The sequence below is a fragment of the Schistocerca cancellata genome, chromosome 5 (genome assembly GCF_023864275.1).
Source record: "Schistocerca cancellata isolate TAMUIC-IGC-003103 chromosome 5, iqSchCanc2.1, whole genome shotgun sequence".
In the NCBI taxonomy this organism is placed as follows: domain Eukaryota; kingdom Metazoa; phylum Arthropoda; class Insecta; order Orthoptera; family Acrididae; genus Schistocerca; species Schistocerca cancellata.
The window spans coordinates 442052989-442075598 of NC_064630.1; the positions used below are offsets into that span (position 1 = coordinate 442052989).

General features: G+C 42.2%; 1 protein-coding gene across 9 annotated transcripts in view; it reads left to right on the forward strand.

Moving 5' to 3' along the window:
- The window catches only part of LOC126188976 (glucose transporter type 1), a 1320264-nt gene that overhangs the window by 974630 nt on the left and 323024 nt on the right, over nt 1-22610 (forward strand). For 8 of the 9 annotated variants that reach the window (XM_049930753.1, XM_049930752.1, XM_049930756.1 and 5 more), the window contains one exon: nt 16021-16184. Coding sequence is in view for 1 of the 9 variants with exons in the window: in XM_049930759.1 (XP_049786716.1) it covers nt 16164-16184 (21 nt within the window). In the remaining 8 variants the exon portion in view is untranslated. Of the gene's footprint in view, nt 1-16020; nt 16185-22610 lie in introns of those variants that run through there. The other variant, XM_049930760.1, reaches the window with a different exon arrangement.

Consider the following 22610-nt stretch of genomic DNA (forward strand, 5'->3'; position numbering starts at 1 on the left):
CCATTCTTCACGGAGTGCTGCACTAAGGAGAGGTTCCAAGTCGGCGTTCCAAATCACCCCAAAGGCATTCTACACGATTCAGGTCAGGACTCTGTGCAGGCCAGTTCATTACAAAAATGGCTCTGAGCACTATGGACTTAACATCTATGGTCATCAGTCCCCTAGAACTTTGAACTACTTAAACCTAACTAACCTAAGGACAGCACATAACACCCAGCCATCACGAGGCAGAGAAAATCCCTGACCCCGCCGGGAACCGAACCCGGGCGTGGGAAGCGAGAACGCTACCGCACGACCACGAGATGCGGGCAGTTCATTACAGGGATGTTATTGTCGTATAACTATTCCGCCACAGGTCGTGCATTATGAACAGGTGCTCGATTGTGTTGAAAGATGCAGTCACCATCCCCGAATTGCTCTTCAACAGCGGGATGCAAGAAGGTGCTTAAAACATCAATGTAGGCCTGTGCTGTGATAGTGCCACGCAAAACAACGAGTGCAAGCCCTCTCCACGAAAAACACGACCACACCATAACACCACCGCCTCCGAATTTTACTGTTGGCACTACCCATGCTGGTAGATGACTTTCACCGGGCATTTGTTGACACTCCTTAAATACCAAGCGAGGCATCGTTTGACATTTACCGGCGTGATGTGTGGCACATAAGCAGCCGCTCGGACATGAAATCAAAGTTTTCTCACCTCCCGCCTGTCACAGTACTTGCAGTGGATCCTGATGCAGTTTGGAATTCTTGTATGATGGTCTGGATAGATGCCTGCCTATTACACATTACGACCCTCTTCAACTGTTGTTGGTTTGTTGATTTGGGGGAGGGAACCACCTCTTCAACTGTCGGCGGTCTCTCTCTCTCTGTCAACAGTCGGCCTGTACACTTCTGTGCTGTACGTGGCCCTTCACGTTTCCACCTCACTATCACATCGGAAACTATGGACCTAGGGATGTTTAGGAGTGCGGAAATCTCGCGTACAGACGTATGTCACCTGACCACGTTTGAAGTTCGTGAGTTCCGCGGAGCGCCCCAATCTGTTCTCTCACTATGTCCAGTGACTGCTGTGGTAGTACCTGGCAGTACGTGGCAGCGCAATGCACCTAGTATGAAAAACGTATGTATTTGGGGGTGTCCCTCTGTTTCTTCAACTGCCTCGTGTTGTGGGCCACCCCGTTTGGCTCTATAGTCATACTGACACCAAGTCATGTGACATCCAGCTTTCTGTGCACGATTGGGAGACCTCTGGCAGCGTACTACCGCACTCTGAATCATTTTCACTGAGTAATTTATACGTTATGTCACGTTATCTATCTCTTTCCTAAGAGCAATGTATAATGAGAATCGGTTTCAGCCATTTAGACATTCATGGCCTCTGCTTATGTCATCCTCTACAGCTGCTTAGCGAGAAACCCTAGCTTCTTAAATCCGTCCCGCTTCAAGTGTCGTGCTATTGAAGTGTGGGCTTAGTGTTGTCCCTGACAGGGGAAACGAAATCATTTGGCAGAGTCTCAACAATTTCAGCGTTTTCTCTGCTGCAATGTACCGTTCACCAATAAGTTTAGGAAACATGAATACTGGCTAGGATGCTGTAAATCTGAAATTGGCTATGCCAACCGGGTGGTTATAATTAAACTTTCCCTATTTAATGCATAGTACGGAAGCTAATTACTGTACGAGCACCAAACTTCGTAGCATTAATGTCCAGAGTATGGGGTGCATCATTTTCATGCGTCACAGGGCCACCGTCCAGTTCCAACAATGTTCGGCAAGTGCTGCGATCAGTCATCGTGATTCATAGTCTCTCGCATCTTACCAGTCGCAATGCACTTGTTGAGTGTGTCAACATGAGCTTGCACAAAAGGAGCAGGGCATTACTGGTGAAGCGCTATTATCAAAACAACAGTAATGTTGTAGGTGCACTTCGAGAATATCGCCGGCTGAAAGGATTACAGAGTGGTCCCCTTTCTCCATCTCCTGTGCGGAGCATGACGAAGTGGTTCGAATCAACTGGAGAATTGGGCGTCGTTCCGGGAAGAGGCCGAAGACTGGTTGCACCACATGTGGTTGATGAAATCGCTGTTGCTACGGCAGACAACGCTGTGCGCAATTTCCAATCATCAGGCAGTGCGCGTGCTGTGTCACGACAGTTGAACATCTCGTGGTCTACTGAACGGAAGGTGTTTCGAACCATTCTCAAATGGTAACCGTACAGGATCTATATCGTACTGTAGCTTGCATCACAGGACGCACAACATGTTGACTTCGCTCTCCACTTTCTCCCAATGACTGAAGTTGGCGACGGCTGGCCCTGGACCATCCTATGGACAGATAAAACTGATTTTTCTCTGAGGGGTGAGGTGAAAGCACAGAATTCCTGAGTGTGGGGATCTTTACCTCCAGTCACAGTGCATGAAGTTCCTCTGCTTGGTGAACTTGTCAACGTATGGTGTGGCTTCTCGGCTACGTTTGTCATTGGTCCATTCTTTTTTGAACAGGTTGGCACTCGATGGCCAAAATGTCCAGTACGGCTGGCCAGCGTTACTGCGATATGCTTCGCCAGCATGTCATACCCGCCCTACAAGAGAGAGACGCATTGAACTCAATAGTTTTCATGCAAGATGGGGCCCCACCGCACATCGCTCGTGAAGTGCACCTGCTCCTCCGAAACACATTTGGAAACGATCGAATTCTCAGTCGATCGTTACCAAATGCTTGGTAGGCACGATCACCTAACCTCACGCCCTGTGATTTCTGGTTGTGGGGCTACCTGAAAGACAGGGTTTACCAGGGTAACATTCACATATGTGCTGATCAGAAGCGCAGCATATCAAGAGAGGTAGCCAGCATACCTACGGACATGCTTCGTTGTTCTGTTCAGAATGCAGTCCTGCGCTTTCAGACTCTTCTGGACACCGACGGGCGCCATATTTGAGCCCCTTTTGTAGCAGTATTGATACCGGTATGTAATGGTACGGTGTACCGCAGCAGCACATTGTTTCAGTTGAACTGAGTCTGCATTATTTCTCTGCCCCATGCCCTTGACCTTAATGCTACCAAGTTTCTTCCTCGTACGGTTATTAGTTTGTGTTATAATGTGTTAAATAGGGAAAGTTTAATTATAACCACCCGGTAGTTACGTTAGTGGTTTCTGCTGTGCACGTCGTAGATACTCTGTTTTAAAAAAGAAAAAAGCGGGTTATTAAAATACTAGGAAACTTAATTACAAATCAAATGACCTGTACATATCTACAGTATGTTAACTGTAAGTTGACTGCCAGAGGAGGTTGCAGGGAGAGAAGTAAGCAGGGAGGTGTATAATAACGGAAAATGCACGCAATGAACTAACGTTTTACTTCGCTTTGAAGCCGACGTCGCCACGTTAGACGCTCCAAAACAATAAGAGACTGTTGTTTTTGCTTGTTATTCATACTTTCTGTCGTGTGCACGGAACAGTTCTTTTAAACAGTAAACGTAAAGTGCTTTGGTGAATAATGGTGTCAGGCATTTTCAGACGTTCTTGTGATCTTAAATGTAAATTTGATCCACTAATACGATGTATTTGGCTCGTTAATGTAACCGTCTTTTTGGTATACGTTTCGAATAACCAAGAAGCGAGGTATGTGATGTGAACAAGACTTCTTTTCCTTGATACAGACTGATGAAAGCTGACTTTCGGTCTATGTCCTTTTCCCGATAACACCAGGAACATCTTTTGATTTGTTTGGCCAGTTTCCTATCTTCTCACACCGTTAACGCCGAGAGCTTTACGAGTTGGAATGATACGAAATCTAAAGTCGAATGGCAGAAATAAAAGTACTACCGTTAAAGTAAACAGCGCAACCAAAATTAACATAAGATATTGCTTGAACGAGACCACTTATGAATGAAATGTGATCAGCTTAGATCAGGCATGGGTTAAGTCTTTGGTGGTCCGTCGGTCTGATCCTCACACCTAAGAGCTCGCGGGTCGCCTTATAGCGTAACGCGACAGCAGCGCTCTTAGCGCAGTAAGTCAAAACTATAGCGCCTGTGACGCTAATGTTCGCGACTTAACGTACCGATATGAATGACACCTTTCCCGACACGTGACTCAAATAAATTGTGCCTCAAAATAATTTTTTTTAGAGAACTTTAAATTTATGTTCACTCCATCTTCAGATTTGTAAACTTATTTACAAGTCATGAACATTGTTTCTTCACCTGCGACATTGTACCAAAGCTGTCTTAAAAACTTAAGTAGCAAAATACTGTTTGAACTGGTGGGAATTAATGCGTGGGACTCTCAATCTTTTCTTTAAAAAAATAAAAAAAACTGCAGGAAGTACAATCCACTGCACATTGGCGTTGCCTATGATTTTATCACTTCTTCAGAACTGTCTTTACCAGTAGTATCTCCCCATAAACATCACGAACAAAAATTGGTGACAGAGGTTTAGTTTGTGTGACAAGTCCGCAGCCCCGTCCAAAGCGATGGCAAGTGTTTCGAATGTGACAGCGTGATCTCACACACTTTAATGCCTTCAGCCATCATATAACTACGGCGAACAGCTAACTGTTCGTCTCGATAAACTTTGTTGTTTGAACTCTATTACTTTATCGGGACATGTAGATCTGCAATGTCGAAGAGAGACTCTTACGAATTTGCCTTCAGTGTTCTATTCACTGTAAAAACTATTTTTAACCAAATTGTCTAAGTGAGGCCTCGACAAACATTTGCAGTTGTTTATATAAATAGCAAATTAATATTTTAGTTTTGTCTTCCCACAGTTTCTCAGTAAACTGTAGTAGAGCAAGGTTTTTGGAAAAGTGCCTTTTCATATTAAATTCCTTCTCAACAGATAGCGGTACATTACACGTCAAGCAACAGGTGTGCCTTTGTCCATGGTAAAGAAATAATCCTCCGTTCATTTCTCCTGAAATTGGCGACGTGCAGCATCTACTTTCCTCTTCTTAATGCCAGACATTTTACGAATAAACATAGTAAAGATGCACAGAAACACTTGCACGCAATCAACAAGCAACTAGAACAGAACTTTGCGCGTGAACCGACAACAGCTAACTAGCCTGTTAACTAAGTTACGGCCCAAGCTGACGTCTTTCAAATCGGCACGTTAATTGAGTAACCGGTAATTTTCGTGCCACTATCGCCTACTGCCAACGTTCGCAACCTATCAGTGTATAGCACAGGGCTTGGTAGTACGCGGTATGTGACGTGCGTGTCTTGTCTACGCTGACCAGAGGCGAAAATACTTCTCCCCACATCTCTACAAGGTAGCAAGCTATTTCCCCCAATCTCCGCATGTACATGGGCCATAAATTAGGGTTTCAGAGCGGAAGCGTGTTTCTCTTTGTTATTGAAATCCAGCGGCGGAGAAATGACATTGCGCATTAGCGGAGTATGCAAAGCGTTTTTTGGGAAAAAAACTACTTCGACCCGAAGCTAATGTTTGGAGCGTTTGACATGGCGGACGTCGGCTTCAAGTTAGTGACGTCATGATAGTGCGCTTTGGCAACACCTTCTAACATGCAGGCCTCCCAGCACGCTCCCAGCCAAGACGAGTAGGCCATGTGACGTCACTTCCACTAGGCCAGTGGTGGAAAGACAGATTTTGCTACAACTAGCGCTGCTGGTGGTCAAAACTGGATCTAATAGCCGTACCAACCATGTAACAAAAGGCACCGGTAGAATACATTGTTCGTTTAATTGAAAATGAGTATATGAAGCACTACAAGAAAAAGTAGCGCCGTTTACAAAGCAATATGCGATAAGAAATCTGCACCGTGAGATGCTGTGCTTAATTTGTGTGGATTTACCTTTATAAGCAATTCGAAATTCTGTGTTTATATTGGCTAACCTACCCGGAAACAAAACTTGTGTTCTGTTTACTTTCAAAGTATAGTGGCTGATTCGTCGAAATTACATCTCCGTTTAACTCTCAGATTTGATTTAATCGTTCGAAATGGTGTATAAGTGTTGTGTTCCTCGTTGCAGAGAAAATTACGAAAATGGGCCACGAGTAGGGGTGTTTCCTTTTCCTAAAAGCACTGAACTACAGCAGAAATGGATATCTGCAATACATCGTGAAAATTTCCAGGGTACACGGAATTCGAAGGTAAGCTCAGGCTCTTTACAATTCAGTTAGATTGTCTCAGGGTGTTTTCTTTAATTTATAGAAAGGGAGCAACTAATCACATGTTTAAGTAGCACGCTCTTTAGATGTTCATTAACAACGTGAATTCGATTGATTTGATGCCCTTCTCTAGAAGATCAACTACATTATATACATTACTGAGTCACTGGAAAATTTTGATTTACTTATGCAAGAATAGCTTTATTCTTTTAACCTGAAATACCGAGTGAACAATAATCGATTTGATCTGAAGATAACTGACACTAATCCCATGTGTTAGCATTAGTTCCCCTCGGGATTATTAAATGTAGCTGATAAAAGATTTTCTCATTATTTCAAGGTCTGCGAGCTCCACTTCGCTGAAGACCTCATTCTGAAACATAGTGAATATTTCGACAGTTCCACAGGGAAGAAATATTCTGTGCCACTTCCAAAACCTCGCCTTAAAACAGGAGCCATACCATCCATTCTGCCTAACTGTCCGAAGTATCTTTCGTCAGCTTCTTGTTAGGGGGAAAGTGGAGATGAGTGACAAAAGCGTCTAGAAAATAGAGACTTAGAAATAGCTATTGCAGCGAGTGTAGCAACTCATGCTCAGTATGAACAGGAAAGACATTTTGTGGACTTTAATGGTTTTGTTAAGTGTTTAGTGGGTATCAAGCTGCCTAATGACTGGCATCTGATAAAGTCAGAAAGTTCCATAACTTTTGTTCTAATAGACGTCAAAGATATTCCTACACTTTTGTGTTCTGTTGTGGTGACTAATTAAATACAGCGGTCTGCCAGACCGCACCTGGGACAGTGTGTGACAAAAAGATGACCTGGGAAGCTGAGGTTTTAGTTGTAGCGATTATCCAATAGCAGAGCGAGATCGTCGTGGGCAATTTATTTTTCCAGTGGCCGTTCGGTCATTGCAACCCAGCGTACGTTCAAACAATAGTTTCATATCGCACTAGCAGGGCATGTTCCGGATCGAAAATAGATTACGTGGGCGGACAATTATGGATACTGCTAGTGTACAGGAAAAGGAACCAGGACCTTGGAGAAGCACCAGGACGCCAGAAAACGTCGAGAAGGTAAGGCTGCCGATTTTGTATCCCCCCTTCCTCACAAGCTATCGGCACGCAAGCATGCAGCTGCTCTTGCGATTTCTGATTGCACACTGAGACGAATTCCTCATGCAGACTTGAAATTTCATACCTGAGTATGTCTTTATATACCATACAAACTGATAGTGATGTATAGACTTAAGACGAGATTTTACTTCGCGCACAAATTCATGTGAAGCCTTGATCGAAAACCTGGCTCATGACGCCATTGTGTTCGACGACGATACACATTTTCATTTGTCTGGATGCATGAATAAACAAAGCATGCAGTACCGGACTGCTACGAGTCCCCGAGAACTTCATGGGCAGCCCCTGCATACAAAACATGTCTGTTGTGGCGAGCAATACCCAAAATTGGCGTTGTTGGCCCATCGTTTTTCGATGAGGATGACAGGGAAGTTAGTCAATTCTGAGCGTTATGTCCAGGTGACTGAGAAGTTTTTTTCTTTCCGAACGTGAACTGAATGTGGAGGACGTCTGGTTCCAAAAAGACGGCGCCTCAGCTTACAGTACACGAAGTTCAATGACACTCTTGCGCGAACACTTCTCCGAACGTCACATCTCTTAGAGGGCCGATCTTCAGTGACCAGCACGCTCGCCAGATTTAGCACCCGGCGACTTTTGCGTACGGGGCAGTCTTAAATTCTTGATGTATAGCATTCGTCTACCGACCGTGCGAGATCTGAGGAACAATAAAAGAGCACTTGCCCGCGAAAGGCAAAGGTCCCGAGTTCGAGTCTCGGTCTGGCACACAGTTTTAATCTGCCAGGAAGTTTCATATCAGCGCACACTCCGCTGCAGAGTGAAAATCTCATTCTGGAGACACAGAATAGTTTGGTTTGTACTTACGGTGATTTTTCGGACGAGTTCTTAACGAACTGTTTTTCGATGTAAAAAGCAAATCAAAATGTAAATAAACTTAATTACAGACCACTGCTGATGATTGACCTCAATAAAGCGAAACGCGTCTGGTGAAAAAAATCACGCAGTTTTGCAGTTGCAACGACGGATCAAAAATATCCTCCTGAAATATAAAGCAACTACGGACACTGGCCACACAAATGAAGAATAGAATCAAATTAATCTCAAATACTTTGTTATATGATTTTTTTTAAATTAAGTTCTCGCGGCGCACCCTGTAAAATTGCCAACAATCAGACTGTGGGCGGCTCTCCTGAACTATTCAATTAACGAGTTTCTGTATAACCTACTCAACCGGTTATAGTTGAGTGTAAAAGTCAGTTCAATTTGTAATTTAGTTTCCTAGTATTTTACTATCCACCTTTTTCTTCTTCTTAAACAGACCTCGAAATGTCTTGGTCGGAAATCGAAACCGGTATTAATTTGTGTAATACGAGAATGAGGAATACAGTAAAACAATTTCGTTACAAATCACAGCGATCCCCATTGCCAGTATTAGTCTGTGCAGGACTAAAAGCTATTTTGGACGTTAGAGTTCGCTTTCTTTTTCGCGATCGAGCGAAATGGCGCAGTGGTTTAGACCATAGATTCGCAATGAGAGTACCAGTGCAGATTTCCTTCCTCAACGGAGCTTGCGCTCCGCCTTTAGTGACCTGGTCGGCGACAGGCTGTTAAATCCTGATCTTCTTTCCTTCCTTTGCCTTTCTCTTCTGCTGTCCCCACCCCAGAACAACAAATCAGACTGTTGCTTTATCCTCCTGCAGCACGAGGCCTCTGTTTGAAGCGATGTGGTGCCAAGAGAAAGATAGTAGAACATCGCTTTGATAAACTTTGGTGATGCTGCCAATTGTGACTTAGTTTATAGGACCAGTTTTCTTCAAGTAGAAATCAGAGGACTGAAGTAACGAATTGAAACCCGCATGGGGCAGGTGCTGTCACCTTAAGCACTGTTTCGTTTACAAAGCTGATTATCATCTTACAATAGATGAAGTGGAGAAGAAGCAGCCGACGCGGCAATGTGGGAGGGGGGCGGCTAAGGTCTCTACACGTGATGAAAAATGGAGCGAGGATATCAGACCGCCAGAGACGTGTCTTATCAAGGTGGGTGAGTGGAGATTATTCCTGATCTCGGGAAGATAACTCTGTTAACTTACATCAAAATTCGACAAAGGTCATTTGCCGCCGTGAAAGAAGATACAATCTGGATGGTTCTCACACGGAACTTCACGTGTTTGACTATTACCGTCAAGCCGTCAACGAGAAGTAAATACTTTACTATTTTTAAACGCGTGAATCGCGATGGTGTACCACCTTTTTTTTTACCACAGTCAATCGCGAGACAGTAAAACTCTGGGAGAAGTCAAGTTTGGAAAGAAATCAGTTCATACGATGAGGCCATATACGAGTATACAATTCGTAATCGTTGTCGGCGTGACTGACAGGATTCGGCATTGTGTTGATGTTGTATTACAATTTGTCGGTACATGAACATTGTCGGAGGATTCAATGATGGAAAAAATATGAATGCATATTGCGTTATACGTAATTACTAATCATGTAGGTGTTATAATGTCGGCAGGGAAACAATAAAAAACCTTCCTCGTCCTGAGTACCACGTAGAGATATCTTGCAGTTGTATACATCACACGAATTAGCGTACTGCAGGCATAGTTCACCGACGATTCAACAGACCCGCTCAATTGCCCTACTGGCATACAATGTCTTAGACTTTGTCTTGGAAACTTCAGTTAATTATCAAGCCTTATATTGTCTTCGAAGAGCTAAATGCTGCACTCAGATAAAACGACGACATCGGAACTGCGTACAGTTCCTTTGTAGAAGTATCGATCCTTCTGGATCGCTGGCAGTTTTGTTGTCCATACAGACTATTAGATATACGCGGTGTCCACGTGCACCTGATTTCCAAATGTAATAATTTTGAGACTTAAATCCATGCAATTTTCGGTATCATGTAAAGTTACTCAGTACGTTTTGTACAGAAAAATTGATCCACTTGTACAAGGTCTCCTGTTGTAACCCACAGTGCATCGACACTGTACCCTAACCCATGTGCGCACAACCATGTCAGGGGGCGACGGTGTCGATTGCTTCCACATTTCTTCTGCGGAATCGCCGATGTCGTGTACAGGCGAGGTATAAACAACGTCCGTCACATAACCCCACGCCAAGAGCATCCATACGATAATTTTAAGGGGGAGGGAGGGGCAGTGACTAGACCCGAGGGAATAGAGTACTTTTAATATTTTGGAAGACGAATGGTGACTTGTAAGTGGCCATAAAACTGTTCCAGTTCCTATTCTGTTAAAACCTGCATAATATTGACTTTTAAATCATTTTCTTGAAAGAAAAACTCCTGAATACACTATATTCTTTTTTCCTTTCTAGGAGAGCAAAGGGGAATGTGTGCATCTGGGCCACAAAGCTTTTGCATCGTTTGAACATCCTAAAGATATGATCTGCAAATCATGTTGGTTGGTTTGTTGATTTGTGGGAGGGGACCAAACAGTGAGGTCGTCGGTCTCGTCGGGTTAGGGAAGGATGGGGAAGGAAGTCAGCCGTGCCCTTTCAAAGGAACCATTGCGGCATTTGCTCGAAGCTGTTTAGGGAAATCGCGGAAAACTTAAATGAGGCTGGCCGGACGCAGGTTTGAAGAGTCGTCCTCCCGAATCAGTGTCCAGTGTGCTAAACACTGCGCCGTAAATCATATCATACTTTCCATATCACTATCCGGTATTCAATAGGATCATTTCGTAACACTCATAATGCAGCTCAAAGAATTAATTCATCGCATTATATTTGTAATAAATATGTTCTGATACTAAGACTTAAATTTTGTCTACATTTCTAAAGGAATCAAGTATATTTAAATACTGCCCATAAACTTTACAGCATATCAATCTTTATAAATGGATAGCTCGTGACCGCGTAAATTTTTTTTGTGAAAACGTGTGAGACTTTTGAGCAAATGAAACATTTGGTGCACTAGTTTTTACTGTGGATATGGTCAAGAAACGCGTATCTTAAGTTCCATAGAGATCAGGGCGTCAGGAGAAATTTATCCTAGAGGGGATAAGATTAAAAATTTCAATTTGTACCCGACTGGTGAGTTTGAGAACGTCTGGAGCCCAAGGAGCCAAATTTTACAGGAACTGTACACACCTAAAAGTATCTTAAATGATAGATTTTGATATAAACTTAGATATCGAAATGGTAGACATAATTCATTACTACGTGCTAATTGTGTGTCACTATTATTATTATTATTATTATTATTATTATTATTATTATTATTATTATTATTATTATTATTATCACCACTTCAGTTCAGCGATCTAAAGTTATATCCTTCTCCTGGTTAAGTTAACGATATTCAGCGACGCTATTAACAAGTAATCTTTTTATTAATACACCGATGAAGTTAGGTTGTCACTGTAAACAAAGATGTGAACTGGAAAACAAAATCAAAATGATTCCGACAATCCTGTGGACAGGAACAAAAAATAACCACGCAAAATTGCAAAATTAATACGAGGTATCTCAAACCATTATTGATTGCTGCGTTATACTTTAAAATGACACATATACATGACATTATTTTTCTACGTAGTCGCCGACTCTGTAAACAATGGTCAGTTCCTCGACGATAGAAATCCACTCCTTGGTTACGGTGCCATTCGAGAAACGCTGTGTGAGCGTCCTCATCGTAGGAAAATCTGCCAATCAGCTCCTCGATTGCCTGTACATTCTCATATGTGATTCGAGTCAATGGCCTTCCTTCCCGATCATTACCTAAGTCTGTGCTTCCTTGGTCAAATTTGTAACATCATTTCGCTACGGCTGGACACGACATTGCATTTCATCCAACTATCGCCATAGCTTCACAGTGAACCTGTTTGCACTCAGTTATGGTTCTGTCCCGCGTACTTAAACTTTGGAGCTCGTTTCCAGTCGCTGCGCCATTTCACTCACACAATGATATATACACCTGTGATCTGAACCTCAGTAGAATGGTGTCGGAAAGGAAAATGGTGTCGGAAAGGAAAATGGTGTCGGAAAGGAAAATGGTGTCGGAAAGGAACCCAGAACATGTATTCGCTTCTGTCTCTGAGCCACTTCTGTTACGCAAATGATCTTAGCGTGAGACGACATGTGTAATGTGTCTTTTAAACTCCCTTCTACTTCTCAAAGTGGAGAATCAGAAATAACCTTGCGCTCTTCATTGCTAAATCTACAATTTAGTAGGATCGGAGACAGTGACAGGAGGAAGGAATCAGCCGAATGGAATGGAAATCTGTAGATGTAGTGCACATGTACAGACAAACAAATGACACTTTCAGAAAAAAACCTGGATGATTTATTCAAAAGAAAAAGCTCACGAGCTGAGCAAGACAGTAACAAATTGGTCAATCTCTAACCGTTACGCGAGTAACTACTCGGCCTGGCATGGTTTGAGAATTTTTGGCTGTCGTCCTGAGGGATGTCGTTCCAAATTCTGTCCAATTGGAGTGTTAGATCGTCAAAAGCCCCCGTTGGGGAGACATCTGGCGACCTTACTGGCCAAGATGGGGTTTAACAACAATGAGGACAAGAAGTAGAAACGCTAGTCGTGTGCGGGCGGACATTGTCTTGCTGAAATGTAAGCAGAGGAAGGCTTGCCATAAAGTGCAACAAAACTGAACTTAGAATATAGTCGACGCATCGCAGTGCTGTAAGGGTCCCACGGATCACAACCAAAGAGGTATAACTATGAAATGGAATGGCACCTCTGACCATCACTTTTTGTGGCATATGGCGGGTGACAATCAAGTTAGTATCCGACCGCTGTCCAGGACGTCTTCGCTGATCGTTAGGGTCTACAACCTCATTGACTGGAGTTGAAATGTCTTCATTGATGAGTTCTCCATCGAAACGAGCCTCAATGGCCAGCGAAGATGGGCCTGGAGAAGCTCCAAACAGCGGTGGGATGACTGTTACCCGCCTTACAGCACGACAACTGAGTGATTGCCTGAGCTGAGATTTAGTTTCATAGCAGGACACCTCTGGTTGTCATCCGCGGCGCCCTTACAGCACAGCGATGCGTGGATGATATTCTACGCACCGTTTCGTTGCCCTTCATGGCAAGACATCTTGGGCTTACGTTTCTACATCTACATTTATACTCCGCAAGCCACCCAACGGTGTGCCACTGCCATTACCTCCCTTTCCTGTTCCAGTCGCGTATGGTTCGCGTGAAGAACGACTGTCTGAAAGCCTCCGTGCGCGCTCTAATCTCTCTAATTTTACATTAGTGATCTCCTCGGGAGGTATAAGTAGGGGAAAGCAATATATTCGATACCTCATCCAGAAACGCACCCTCTCGAAACCTGGCGAGCAAGCTACACCGTGATGCAGAGCGCTTCTCTTGCAGAGTCTGCCACTTGAGTTTGTTAAACATCTCCGTAACGCTATCACGGTTACCAAATAACCCTGTGACGAAACGCGCCGCTCTTCTTTGGATCTTCTCTATCTCCTCCGTCAACCCGATCTGGTACGGATCCCACACTGATGAGCAATACTCGAGTATAGGTCGAACGAGTGTTTTGTAAGCCACGTCCTTTGTTGATGGACTGCATTTTCTAAGGACTCTCCCAATGAATCTCAACCTGGTACCCGCCTTACCAACAATTAATTTTATATGATCATTCCACTTCAAATCGTTCCGCACGCATACTCCCAGATATTTTACAGAAGTAACTGCTACCAGTGTTTGTTCCGCTATCATATAATCATACAATAAAGGATCCTACTTTCTATGTATTCGCAATACATAACATTTGTCTATGTTAAGGGTCAGTTGCCACTCCCTGCACCAAGTGCCTATCCGCTGCAGATCTTCCTGCATTTCGCTACAATTCTCTAATGCTGCAACTTCTCTGTATACTACAGCATCATCCGCGAAAAGCCGCATGGAACTTCCGACACTATCTACTAGGTCATTTATATATATTGTGAAAAGCAATGGTCCCATAACACTCCCCGGTGGCACGCCATAGCTTATTTTAACGTCTGTAGACGTCTCTCCATTGATAACAACATGCTGTGTTCTGTTTGCTAAAAACTCTTCAATCCAGCCACACAGCTGGTCTGATATTCCGTAGGCTCTTACTTTATCAGGCGAAAGTGCGGAACTGTATCGAACGCCTTCCGGAAGTCAAGAAAAGTAGCATCTACCTGGGAGCCTGTATCTAATATTTTCTGGGTCTCATGAACAAATAAAGCGAGTTGGGTCTCACACGATCGCTGTTTCCGGAATCCATGTTGATTCCTACATAGTAGATTCTGGGTTTCCAAACACGACATGATACTCGAGCAAAAAACATGTTCTAAAATTCTACAACAAGACAATACCCGTACGCACCCAGAGAGAGTTTCTACTGCTTGTCTCCGTGCATGTCAAATCCCATCTTGGCCTCCAAGGTCCCTAGATCTCTCCCCAGTTGAGGGAGGTGGGGGTGGGGGCCCTGAATCTGTTTACTGTATTCATCTCTTGGTCTCCCTCTACGATTTTTACCCTCCACACTGCCCTCCAATACTAAATTGGTGATCCCTTCATGTCTCAGAATATGTCCTACCAACCGATCCCTTCTTCTAGTCAAGTTGTGCCACAAATTTCTCTTCTCCCCAATTCTATTCAATACCTCCTCATTAATTATGTGATCTACCCATCTAATCTTCAGCATTCTTCTGTAGCACCACATTTCGAAAGCTTCTATTCTCTTCTTGTCCAAACTATTTATCTTCAACGTTTCATTTCCATACATGGCTACACTCCGTACAAATATTTTCAGAAAATACTTCCTGACGCTTAATTCTATACTCGATGTTAACAAATTTCTCTTCTCCAGCAACGCTTTCCTTTCCGTTGCCAGTCTACATTTTATATCCTCTGTGCTTCGACCATCATCAGTTATTTTGCTCCCCTAATAGCAAAACTCCTTTACTACTTTAAGCGTCTCATTTCCTAATCTAATTCCCGCAGCATCACCCGATTTAATTCGACTACATTCCATTATCCTCGTTTTGCTTTTGTTGATGTTCATCTTATATCCTCCTTCCAGGACACTGTCCATTCCGTTCAGCTGCTCTTCCAGGTCCTTTGCTGTCTGACAGAATTACAATGTCATCTGCGAACCTCAAAGTTTTTACTTCTTCTCCAATGATTTTAATACCTACTCCGAATTTTTCTTTTGTTTTCTTCACTACTTGCTCAATACACAGATGGAATAGCATCGGGGAGAGGCTGCAACCCTGTCTCACTCCCTTCCCAACCGCTGCTTCCCTTTCATGCCCCTCGACTCTTATTACTGCCATCTGGTTTCTGTACAAATTGTAAATAGGATTTCGCTCCCTGCCCCCTTCAGAATATAAAAGAGAGTATTCCAGTCAACGTTGTCAAAAGCTTTCTCTAAGTCTACAAATGCTAGAAACGTAGGCTTGCCTTTCCTTAATCTATTTTCTCAGATAAGTCGTAGGGTCAGTATTGCCTCACGTGTTCCAATCACTAGACCACTGCAATGAAGTCTGTAGCCCCAGATTTCAGGACGCCTGTGATAAAGTTCATTAGAGATAGAATAACCTAGTTAGACAAGAACGAGGACGGAAATGGGCCTCGGCCTTTCTGCAGGAACCATTCCAGCATGTTCAGTTCATGAAACCACAGGCTGCAGCAGTCGCCGGTCTCTTAGCTCTCGGCGCCTTGACGCCTGCGCATTGCGCGCTGCGCACGGCCCTTCTGTTATCAGAGCGGCACCAGTATTACTCATTGTCGCTGTCGGTCGCTGTTTCAGAAGAGGTAGAGGCGCCGGCGGCCTGTCCAGCGATCGCACAAAGCTCCGCCGGCACCAACCGCAACAGCACCTGCAGCGTCACGTGCTCCTCCAGTGCTGCCAACTAGCACGCCACTAATCAAGCTCTCCTCCAGCCCTGAGACATGGCGCCCTTCCAATCTGAGGTGAGTACTGCTGTATTCTGCGCACCGCTACTGATGCACGCCACAAAACCAGAAAAATCGAGCGGTTGTTCAAATTTCTGCGAGAGCTGCTCCAACTTGCACAATGGATCCTAATTCCAAAAAATTTAAATGTAAGAGACAAATAAGATTCTCGTCAGATGACTCCGTAGCGCTGCGTGTCCTAAATAATGCTATTATGCTTGTCTGATTTTCACTGTTTTATTTCATTTTCGAATGAAGCTCGATATTTTGAAATTGCTAGAAACAATGAGCATAAAAGCTATTTTCTGCGATCGATCATGACTTTATTTTGTTTTAATCTCAGTGACGTTTTTGCTACGCTTCATCACTGTCAAACATGCTTAAAGGCTTGTCACGGAAGGGTTAATTACGTTGCTAGATTCTCTACAATTACACCGATATATCCAATATTTAGACTATTTTTGTAGCTCGACCAAACGGAGATGACGCCTGGGACAGAAGTGCGTTTCCTTATTATTGTTGGTTCACAGCTCCCTAATTCTGGATCGACGAAAGCCGTTAGAAGTCGACCGACTTCGGTCCACAATGCTTTTTGGCCGACCGCTGCCGACATTGGTGATCCAATACCTTTGTTTACCGTAGCCGTTGCCAAGCGAATGTTGCGCCGTGCAGTTCCAAACCAGCAGGCACTCGTGTAGTGCCCCCGCACCATCACTTCGGTAGACTAAGCTGCCTTCCTACACTCCCCGCACCCTCTGAAAACTTCTTCAGGGCGTCGTGAGCAAACACGATATGAAATGCATCATTTTTTTCCTTTCCTGATCTCCGCCCGGCGAGGTGAATAAGGCCCACTTGTAAAAAGTCGCATTTACTGTGGTTTCGTTTTTATTTACCTAGAATACACGAACAGTTACATATTTGCCTCCAAAGTACGTACCACTAAGCTGAGTTTGTCATCACACACTTGGCTGGACTATGTAACAGTGCTGCGAAAGGCATCCATGTCTCATAGTTCGTATGTTCGCTTGGCTATTGCTCTTGATTTTTTTTTTCATTCTCTAGGAGTGTCTACGATCTATAAGAGGGACATCCAGCACTAGATCAGACTAGCAAAACCTTGTGTGTACATTGTGTAAATGAATTATTCATATTATTTATGCCACTGGAACACAGAAAAAGAACTTTCTCATTTTGTTAAAAAGCTTGAAATCCAGAGTGCATTGATTTTAAAACATGCTACAAGGCGGTGCTTGACCACGAGACAGCTGGCACCAATGCTGACGGCTGAATAAATTTGCATCACAACGACTTACCACACAAAATGTGTATTTATTGATATCAGCTTTACATGCTTCCATCTTCAGTCACCTTATAATGACAAAGACATTGAGCGCGAGTCCTGCACTGTTGGAAGGTTCCTAAATATGGGACCATTTCATTCGCGAATCTATAGCATGTAAATCTGAAATCAATAAATACAGCTCAGTGCAGAAATTAAAGAACATGGGACTACAAATATTTTTATTCGGCGAAGATCGCTAAGTTTTGCTCTGCACTTTCTTCAGAGTTCTTAGATGTGTTACACCTCGCTCTTACTCATTTCGCTCTGTTTTAGGTATTGTGTCGAGTTGAAGTCGTCTGCTATTCTCAAATTCCTTAAATGCGCACAAGGAAGTTAGAATAAAGGGAGATGACGTTACCTGCGCTGAGAACAGACATTGGTTGAAGCAAGGGGTCAGAGCAGCCCATCATGTTGAATCCAAAATAACGGGTTTTCCCTTGAAACCCTGTGTTAAGATTTGCCCCTCTAGTTTAAGCCACTGAATTAGCAGTCACGACCGAGTATGTACTTAGATGCTACGTATTTTTATGGAGGAATACTCATAACAAGACAGTGTTGCGAAATTTCATTCGTTAAGCATTCTCTACACCGTGGCAGAACAGCTGATCATTTTAACTCGGACTACGAGGGCGTACTGAAAAGTAATGCCTCTATGTGAAAACTCTAACATTCTGCATCTTTATTCGATATGTCTACACATTTGCCGCCTTCTGCCGCTAGAGGGCTCCGAATTGTAGCGTTTACATGGCTGTGTGTAGCGTAACAATGTTGGTGCGTGAGAAACGGCATGCTGTAAGAGTGTTTCGAATTCGAATACTTCGTCCGCACATGGAGCACCATCTCCTTCAGCATGACAACGCCAAAGCAGACAAGAGTGTTGCGACATCTGGACATTCCGACTCCTCGGATTCACTATCATCGATAATACTCCATACAGTCCCGACTTGGCCACATCAGATTTTCTTCGATTTCCAGAACGTAAAGAATACCTTCGAGGACTTCACTTTGATAGTGATGAAGCGGTGGAAGCAGAGGTGAGGTAGTGGCTCTGTCAACAAAGACAGACGTTCCTACGGTGATGATATCAATAGGTCTGTCGTTGGGAGAAACGTGTTCGTCACCAGGGTGACTACGTTCGGAAATAAATATGTAGACATGAAGAATAAAGATATAGAATGCTAAAGTAAAAAAAAAAAAAAAAAAGAGATCACTCGGTCTTCAGGCCACGAAGGGCCTACCGATCATCCGACCGCCGTATCATCCTCAAGGAGGATGCGGATAGGAGGGGTGTGGGGTCAGCACACCGCTCTCCCGGTCGTTATGATGGTATTCTTGACCGAAGCCGCTACTATTCGGTCAAGTAGCTCCTCAGTTGGCATCACGATGCTGATTGCACCCCGAAAAATGGCAACAACGCGCGGCGGCTGGATGGTCACCCATCCAAGTGCCGGCCACGCCCAACAGCGCTTAACTTAGCTGAGCGCTCGGGAACCGGTGTATCCACTGCGGCAAGGTTTTGCCAATGTTAATGTATATTTTATTTAAAAAGCTGTAAGAACTGTCACACAATTCGGAGGCATTACTTTTCAGCATTGTGTTGTATTAACTGTAAGAATTAACAGTATAAACGGCATAAGATCGTTCCGATCACTTCACCACCAAATGTACGATTTTCAGAATGTAAACACTGAACTGACGCCTTTTAGTCAGAGTAACAGGACAATATTGTATGAAACTTGTTGATTAAGCTTATGTGCAACTAGGTATTACCGCTGAACTCAAAAGCTTACACTTAATATCAAGTAAAGCCTATCTTTGTCTCTCTCACTCTTTTTCCCTCATATAAGGACTCAATATATTTACATACTGTCAGTTTCTGTTGCCAGTTTTACACTATTAGGAATAATTTGTCATGATTTTAACTTACCATTACAATCTCTCTTCTGACTGCCTTATCCAAAATTCCTGAAAAAGTAATTTATTGTAGAGTAGCTTCACACCTTTGTAAAAATAGAGTTTTAACAAAATGTCAGTTTGGTTTCCAGAAGGGTTTTTCAACGGAAAATGCTATAGATACTTTCACTAATGAAATATTAAATGTTCTGAGCAACCAGAAGTCACCTGTTGGGATTTTTTGTGACCTATCAAAGGCTTTTGATTGTGTAAATCATTGAATACTTCTAGATAAGCTCAAGTACTATGGTATGAATGGGACAGTGCTCAAATGGTTTAAATCATACCTAACTGGAAGAGTGCAGAAAGTTGAAATAAACAGTTCACATAATATGCAAAAAACTGGTGATTTCTCAAACTGGGGAACAATCAAGAATGGGGTGCCGCAAGGTTCGGTCTTGGGTCCTCTGTTGTTCTTAATATATATTAATGACTTGTCATTCTATATTCACGAAGATGCAAAGCTGGTACTTTTTGCCGATGATACAAATATAGCTATCACACACAACAGACAAGAATTAACTGGTGAAATTGTAAACAATGTTTTTCAGAAAATCATTAAGTGGTTCGCTGCAAGTGGGCTCTCATTAAACTTTGACAAAACACAGTATATACAGTTCCACACAGTAAATGGAATGACACCATTAATAAATATAGACTGCGATCAGAAATCGGTAGCTAAGGTAGAATATTCAAAATTTCTAGGTGTATGCATTCATGAGGGGTTGAACTGGGAAAAACACACTGGAGATCTGCTGAAACGTTTGAGTTCAGCTACTTATGCTATTAAGGTCATTGCAAATTTTGGCGATATACATCTGAGTAAATTAGCTTATCACGTCTGTTTCCATTCTGTGCTTTCGTATGCCATCATATTCTGTGGTAACTCATCATTGAGTAAAAGAGTGTTCATTGCACAAAAGCGTGTAATCAGAATGATTGCTGGAGCTCATCAAGGATCATCCTGCAGACACTTATTTAAAGAGCTAGAGATCTTCACTGTAGCTTCAAAACATATGTATTCACTTACGAAATTTGTTATTAACAATCCGAACGAATTCAAAAGTAATAGCAGTGTACATGGCTACAACACTAGGAGAAAGGATGATCTTCACTACTCAAAGTTAAATCTAACTTTGGCTCAGAAGGGGGTAAATTATGCTGCCACCAGAGTCTTTGGTCACTTGCCTAATAGCATCAAAAGTCTGACAGAGAGCTATATAGCATTTAAAAGGAACTAAAAGAATTTCTTAATGGCAACTCCTTCTACTCATTAGATGAATTTTTGGATATGGTAAGTGGGTAATTTCCCAACCCCAACAAAAAAATTAAAAATATTGAGTGTCATGTAATATTTTGTATAATGTAATATCTTGTATGGACACCTTTCATTAACCTGACACGTTCCACATCATCACAACGTGTCGTATTCATGATCTATATAACAATTACTAATCTAATCTAATCACTACTGCACATGTTTCCAATTATGATGATTGTAAAAAGGAATTTCTTCAGCAAACTGATTATACACGTAAATGATCACTTCATATTCAACAAAATAATGCTCCATTGCTTTGTGAAAGTAAATCTAATTTAGCAAACAAAACAAACTTGCAACTTATTAACCAGTGTACTTTACGAAAAATCTAGTTCACTGCCCTTCAAAGATAATTAAACTACTTGTTTTCATTCACTTTTATTTCTGTGGAAGCAGACTTTAACATTCTCTGTATATGAGCTGTATTAGATAGTAATGCCAAGAGAGCTGTCAGATTCAGAAGTAAAGTTTAAACACTTACTCATAACTTCACTAACCATTAAATCAGTGGAATTCCATGTACATACATATTATCACTTGTGAAACCACGTGCATAACTTTTCTACCTCTTACTATTCTAGAAAGTGGAAAGCAAGTATCAGATATAACGCTGAAATGATCATACACTCTTGTAGAATAAAAGTTAAGCGTTGATGCAAAAGAGACAACTATCGTAAGAACGACAAAACATAATGTAGCGGCAAACTGTCGTGAAAACTTTTCATTTACGTTGTAGCACTGTTAAACACGGAAATACACATCAGTGTAGTTCTTCGTCTGCAATGCCATCATCACATGATTCACTATTTCGCTGCTTGAGGCGATAGCTTGGTTGCTGAAGAAGTTTTATTTTCTTCCTGTTCGCATTTTAACTACACACACACACACACACACACACAATGTACAACTTTCTCTTGATTATGCTGCCACCAGAGTCTTTGGTCACTTGCCTAATAGCATCAAAAGTCTGACAGAGAGCTTGAACAACAGTGTCATAAGATGATGTATCTGGACTCAGTGGAACGCCTTTTGGCAACATTAGAAAACCACGATGCACAAAATTCGTATTACATGTCAAAGTTCTCGATGCGCATAGATTATTACTATTTTCTGGAGCATCAGTTTCAGAAATCAAAAAAAATCTTCAAAAATTATACTTAGCACAGGGAAGAATAACAAAAAAGAATTAAAATATTGAAAATTTTAAATTGCCTAGTCAAAACACCATTGAATTATCTCAAATGTAAACATATAGGTAAAATATACAGTGCATTGTCAGATGATGATGATGATGATGATGATGATTATTATTATTATTATTATTATTATTATTATTATTATTATTATTATTATTATTTGTCCATGTTAACTTTACAGCCTTGGATATCGTCATTTTTTGTACAATTATATCAATATCACGTCATTCCAAGAATGAATATATACATCAAGTAGCGCATTGTATATCATTCCACGCAATAATGTTATAAACACATTAGCACATTATGTATCACTCCAGACATATAAGGATTATATACATCAATAAGCCAGTTATAACAATACCACCACTAATATACTGCAGTATGTAAAAGAATAAACCAACAGTACTGCAGCTCAGAATTCTTTTAATGAGTATAAACATCTTTCTATTAACAAATTTTTCAACTTTCCCTTGAAAAGATTGCCTTGGAGTTGCTTAATATTTTTTGGCAACTTATTATAGAGTTGTCTCCCAGTTACATATGGACTGTGGTCTGTAGCTTTCTTGTTACTCTATATCCTATGTTAGTCACTTTTGGCTCGAGTATTGTAATTATGGGTGTCACTGTTC